The 7040-nt window shown below is 32.1% G+C and overlaps 1 protein-coding gene across 1 annotated transcript in view; it reads right to left on the bottom strand.

The window, feature by feature from the left end:
• The window catches only part of LOC106476007 (monocarboxylate transporter 9-like), a gene marked incomplete at its 3' end in the record, with an annotated part of 5845 nt that extends 1733 nt beyond the window's left edge, over nt 1-4112 (bottom strand). The window contains exons 1-2 of the mRNA XM_013936681.2: nt 3828-4112; nt 314-457 (exon numbers count right to left, since the gene is read on the bottom strand). Coding sequence (XP_013792135.2) covers nt 314-457; nt 3828-4092 — 409 coding nt within the window. The remainder of the gene's footprint in view (nt 1-313; nt 458-3827) is intronic.
• Nucleotides 4113-7040: the final 2928 nt, after the last annotated feature.

The raw sequence follows: 7040 nt of genomic DNA, 5'->3' as shown, positions 1-7040 counted from the left end.
GTACACAATTAAAAACATTTTATTTAGGCCTATCTATGGCCTTCAAAAAGTTGACGAAACATGTAGAGTCGTGAACTTTTTGAAGGCCATAGATAGGCCTAAATAAAATGTTTTTAATTGTGTACCAGTTTTAACGTTGAATATTATTTATAATTTTGACTTTATACACAAGTGCCAAAATACAATAATTGCTTTATTTCTGTTAAATTAAATTTGTTTATTTGTGTTTTTTTCTTTGATCATATCAATACTTATTATATTTTGATGTTCGAATGATACAATAATTCTAGAAGGGTCGAGATATTTGTTTTACCGTAGATCACTCCAATAAAGACCGTGACATACGTCATGTTACTGGCTACGAAACAAAGAACAACACCACTAGATGCCGCTATTACACCAGTCAATGTTACTGTCCGGGCTGAGAAGTGTTGGAGAAGAACCCCAGTCAGTAATCCTGAAAAAGATAGATTGGTTAATATCTGGCAAAGTAATACTATAAAAATAAGACTTAATTACATTAGTGGGAAAACATCTCAAGACTGTATTGTTGTTTTTAGTTTCAATTTTTTTGGGTTCAAAATTGTTAAATAAAAAAATAATAGTTACGTCTGCTAGCTGAATTTTTTCTTTCATTAAATAAATTAGAAATAGGGCTAAGATACGATAGTTTGTATACTTGATATGTTAATTTAAAACCCACCTAAACAGGAGATATTTCTATTGCGCCAGATTCGATCTTTAGATAAATGAACTTGTTAATAACTAGGTGGCTGCATTCACCCAAGAAAACGTGTAGCAGCACGAGGTTTAGGGGAAAAACAAAATATTGTCAGATAAGTGCTAACTCTATCGTTACGGTTCAGAGTATCTTCTTTATACCAATCAAACGAGAAATAAGTCACTCCATCTCTGTTTTTTCCATATTATGCAGAATTTTTTACTCATTCTTATAAAATAAAAGATTTAGATTTCTCGAGTGGGAGTTGTATTTCCTCTTTTTGAATGTTTTTAAGATAAAAAATTGAAAATCATTTTTTTTTTTCAAATGTGTGATGCTAAAGTAACTGTAGTATTTAAGTTTTTTGTTTAAAGTTTTTATATTATGTATATTGCAGTATGTAACAAAGTATATCTAAATAAATAACTATTTATTTTTATAAAATTGTGTGTTTATGAAACGCACTTTGAATTTGAAATCAAACATACACTTAAATTTCGAAATTAAACAAATTTCGGAATACTAAGCTTATTTATTACATCTGCTATTGTGCGGCTATATAATGTGAATACAAATCAAGTTCATACCATTAGTATGTTTGATACTTTCTACTATGATATAGGTCCAGCTTATCTATCTTTGGTTAACTAGGGTTCAGGGTTACTGATGAGAAGTGGAATTCTCCAAAACTCAATAAGAGACGTTGGTCAAAGTCTAGACTGAACTGGATCTTTCTTGAACTTGGACATCGACATTAAACAATTTTCGGAATACTAAGTTTATTTACTGAAATTTAAATGTTGTTAAGCACGCAATGTTTGGTAAAATGAAACGTTGAAACAACACCTAATGAAGAAAACTAAATGAAAAAAATATTTCAACTGAAAAGGGAATTTAGATAAAAACATTCTTTCTTTGGTATTGTTAATATATGGTTTTTCTTTTCCGCTAAGCCTATATAAATAAATAATCACTAGATGGCAGCATTAGTTCAATTGATGCATTCGATTCTAGGTGGTTGCCGTTAATAAAAATGTTTTGTATATACTTTGGCTTGATATTCTGAGTTAAAGCTATTACATGAAATCTCTCGTTTGGCCTAGTTAAGTTTGAAGGGTCAGTATGGTTTGTTGTTTCTTTAAGTGTGTTAGAAGGGTGAAGGTTTAAAGGTCAGTATTGATATGAAACGCAATTTATGTACCATATGGGCTACAGTGACACGTAAGTACTAAGGTCAAATGAAAACTTACAATTGCTAAACAGCTTTTCGTTTCATTGTTACTTAACTTGTCCTGTACTGATTATAGTTTGGAACGGGTCCAAAAGCCGTTAAATATTGACAAAAATGTTAGCACACACCTAAGCAAAAGGTCACGTTAGATATAAGTCTAAAATTTTTCCTACTGCTCCACCTAAAAGTATCGGATTTAAGTTGATTTAAAACAGCAAAACTATAAGGCGAAAGCACGTGTAGATACACAAGTATCGGTTAGGCCAAGCAAACTACATTAGCAGTTTCTAGCTCAGGTGGAAAGTTATTATTCATTGCCAACTTTTCAGCACAAATTTCCTAAATTTTTTGAAATTATCCTAATTAAAGAGCATTTATCATCACGTGATATTAGCTTAAGCAATTAGCATAAATAATAATGATTGATAAGACTGTACCGGTTGCATGGGGGGCGGGGGGTGGTGACAAGAAACTGTTAACACTGTTTTATAGAAGAAAAATTACTATCGTATGTTCAAGAGACAAACATGAACACGTGAAGTAACTTAATATACAACTACATTTAGGTTATTATATAAAAAACAAATAAGAACAACTGGAATTTCATCATATCTAACATAGAGAAATCTCGACCTTTTCTTAGGCACTGACTATAACAGAAATAGGGTGGTTACCATATTATTATATTCTTTCATAAGTTCTTATGATGTTCATCCCACTCAGTGAGACAGGGTAGTAAACATTTGGTATGTAACAGAACGATTTAGTAGAAGAGTAAACCTATCAATAATGCCTCTTGTACTCTATATCAGAAGGCTCAATCTATCGTTTGTACCTCTCCAGTTTTTTGTATAACCTAGTAGAAAGGTAAAACTATCATTATTTTCTCTGTACAGCAAATAGAGGGGCAGACCTATCGTAAGTACTTACACAGTTCTTTGCATAGTTCTCTATATAGTAGCGGGATGAAATTATCTTTGTTTTAAGTTTCGTGTATAACCGAGTAGAAAGGTGAAACTATCTTTTTGGTTAACTAATTTATTTGGACTATCACCACATTTTTTAGTTTTTTTAATGCACAAAGCTTTCGGCTCTATTACCTAAGCCTTCTACGGGTACGAGACGTTTAAAAAACAACATAATTCGAATCACAAGTTTCCTAGCAACAACGAAAAACGAGAACGTGCCCTAATTTTCTTTATTATTTGTTCTGTTCTCTGTGTAACTTAGTAGAAGGTTAAAACTATCATTATTAATTCTTCTGTTCTCTGTATAACCTAGTGGAAAGGTAAAACTATCATTATTAATATTTCTGTTCTCTGTATAACATAGTGGAAAGGTAAAACTATCATTATTATTTCTTCTGTTCTCTGTATAACCTAGTGGAAAGGTAAAACTATCATTATTATTTCTTCTGTTCTCTGTATAACATAGAGGAAGGGTAAAACTATCATTATTATTTCTTCTGTTCTCTGTATAACCTAGTGGAAGGGAAACTATCATTATTATTTCTTCTGTTCTTTGTATAACATAGCGGAAGGGTAAAACTATCATTATTATTTCTTCTGTTCTCTGTATAACCTAGTAGAAAGGTAAAACTATCATTATTATTTCTTCTGTTCTCTGTATAACATAGTGGAAAGGTAAAACTATCATTATTGTCTTTTTTGTAAAAGGTAGATGTTTCAAAAAATGAAGTAATTAAAAACTATATATAGGCGTTTTGTAATGATTTTATTTGGAGCTAATCATAATTAGGACAGTAATATATAGTCGTGCAAAGAAGAAATTGGTTGAAAAATATACGAAAGTGAGAGAGAGAATCATATGACGTAGAAAGATGTCGTCACTCCTGGTAACTTTCCACTGCCTTACCTGTCATGTTGAACACAGCTGAACACAGGCTAAATGGCCAAGCAGCAGTTTCCCTGGTAACGTGAAATGCGTCGATGAAAGCGACGTAAAGCACACCAGCTGAACGAAATAATCCCAACGTTGACATCATTACTAAAAATGCAGCGAAGGCGACAACCCAACTCCATCCTTTATCGGGTCCTTCTTCGTTTGTCTTAACACTGTTCACCTTCTCTTTTGGTGTCGTTCGCATATCTACTGTCAGCAAAATCAAGTGGCAACACATGTTCGATGCCAATTTCTTTTACAGATTAAAAGAGGGCGCTTCCGAGGTTTTCTGTAACTATTAGTAACCTGGCGACGGTTGCATAACACGATACCCGCAATGGAACCCCCCCCCCCATTTTAGAACGAAAACGACACACAACTCCTTTTGTGTTTATGATATTTGGGGCTATTTCTTGTGTATTTGAAAAATACAATAAAATAAATCTGCTAAAAAGCAAAGACAGAATCCTTTTATTCTTAAGGTGCATTTTCCTTCAAAATTATTTTGTTTAAAGCAAGTTTTTCAGACATGTTGAGAAAAAACAACAATTATTGTTTAGTCAATGTAACCCTATAGTAACATTTCTCGAACATACAACAGATAAATAGTAATTTTAGCTTCTGTTGTATCAAAGATCAAAAAGTACTTTCTTTAACTTCTAAAGACGGTGTTTTACCCACCACTATATTGATATAGAATTTGAAGAATGTGTAGCATTGATGCTATTAACTTATTTTTCTTCATTATTTGTCAGACAAGCTCAAAGATTATTTTAAATGCTTTAACTTCATATTTTTAGTGTAGGTGTTTTTGATATTTTTACGTTTGGTAACGCTTAGAACAGCCACTCTTCATTAAGCCTACCAACAGACTAAAAGCGTAAGAAAAAAAAAAAAAGACGTTGTTCGTAACGTCATTAAAAACATATATATATCTATATAGATATGATAGTACTGTCTGTTTTATGTTCATGTAACTACTTTGCAGAGTGTAGATGGATATTCACGAAATTTAACATGGAGGTTGTTGTTTGTTATTAAGCACAAAGCTACACAAAGGGCTATGTGTGCTCTGCCCACCACGGATGTCGAAATACCGTTCTAGCAGTATAACTCCGCAGATATACCGCTGTGCCACTGAGGAGCAAGTATGGAAATTCATTAGGTTCATGGGGAAATACACACAGATGTTCAGCTTTTATGGGCGTTTTCTACCACTACTTCTCCCCCTGTTAATGGATCTTTGCCAAATTTCGCACGAAGGTTTGTTGGGTCCATGTGGAGATACGTGCAAATTTCTGGTTTAACATTTTGTGTTTTTATGGGCATATTTGCATTTTTTACAATTACATACAAGGAAAGTAACGTTTCATGTTCTAAGATAACTTTTTATTAATCACGAATGTACATAACTTCCGTCCAGGGCACGGGTACTCCAGATAGTATATCTATATATTTGATATCTCGAGTGTTTGTCATCAAAGGTGAGATTTGCGGTAACGCTCAGTTTCTCTTTCTTCCTTCCCAAATATTATTTTATCACATATAAAAGACAGTATTTTGTGACCGTTTGTCGTAGAACACCATAACGACTTATTTATTTTTTAAAGAAATGGCACGTTTTCAGCATCACCACGGTTTGTAAATACATATTGGTTTGGTGAGAGCACTAAATAAACGTTCAGTGAATATTACATATAAATTGGACCATTAGGAATGGAGATTATTACTTGTTATCCTGGTAACAAACTTAAAGGTTGGTAGTTTTTGAAAAAACTTCATTTTTGGTACAGTACAGGTTATAATAGCGTCATAACTCAATATATATATATATATACTTTTATTGTTCTATATATATATTCTTCTCATGTTTGATAACTCATATACATACTATTCCTGTTTGTTTATAGCTCTCTATCTCTCTCTCTATATATATATTTATATACTTCTTATACAGAACACTAATTATTACCAAGAACCACAACACAGGTATTATTAAAGACACATTACACCAAGTACTACTCAAGAAACACAACACCACGTACCACGAAAAATAACAACTCCGTTTTACTAAAGATACACAACGCCACGTTTTAATAACACACAGACATATCACTTTTTAATAGATACATAACACCACCTACTACTATAAAACACAACACCACGTTTTACTGAAGATATATAACAATACATAAACCACCTTCATAATTATGAAACTGACTTTCGTCTATTCTTTAATACTTCATCGATTTAACTATGTTAAGAAGAAAACGTCACGCTAAGACCAGCAATTCAATAATAATAATTATTATCATATTTTCTTACAAAAGCTGGAGTTCGGGATGGTAACAGCTCGTGTAAGCAAAGCGAACTCTCCACGGATAATGCGAATAAATCTATTTGTCGAAAGAAGCGAGATGTTCAGTTTTAAACGATTTATTCTTCCCTATAAAAGGGTGCTGCCATCTCGTGACAGTTTTTTGCATATTCAGTATGATACATATTATATTTTATTCCTAAACTGTTTGGACCATTTCTAACAAGAGTATTAAAATTTATGAATTTTAAAATAAGGTAGGATCCTCCTATAAAAGGTAATTAAACAACAATAAAAACCACATTCACTAATTTATAAAATTTAATCCTTACTTTGGCCTACAGATGAATGTATAAAGCTGCCAAAGTAGGGATTAAATTTTATAAATTTGTGTTTTTGGTTTTAATTCCTGATTCATTGTTTTTATAGTAGGATCCCAACTTAATTTTAAAATTCATAATTTTTAATGCACTTGTTTGTTTATTTTTATATATGTATAAAGTACATACTTTACCTTAAGAAACTGTTGCATGTTTAACCATCGACATGTAGCACCATCTATTGGGTTGAAAATATATTTAAGTATGTGTATTATGTGTTTACTATTTATATTATACCTGTATATATATGGATTTTAATCGGAATATCAAAAGTAGATACTCACAGACCAGTCAAGTAAGTTGGAGAAATATTGTAGCAATAGTCCAAGCCGTCTAGGCACTAGCCCCGCTGACGTGATCAGACAGACAGGTAGGTGGTAGACGAAAAAGTTGCTGCTTTAGAAATTTTTGAATTATTATACCGGAAATGTTAGCGATCTTTTTTTTAGCGTATTATTAGTATATATGCGCATAATATATTGTAACCAA

The sequence above is a fragment of the Limulus polyphemus genome, unplaced genomic scaffold (assembly GCF_000517525.1).
Source record: "Limulus polyphemus unplaced genomic scaffold, Limulus_polyphemus-2.1.2 Scaffold9618, whole genome shotgun sequence".
Taxonomy (NCBI): Eukaryota; Metazoa; Arthropoda; class Merostomata; order Xiphosura; family Limulidae; genus Limulus; species Limulus polyphemus.
This window is presented reverse-complemented; position numbering and strand designations above follow the sequence as displayed.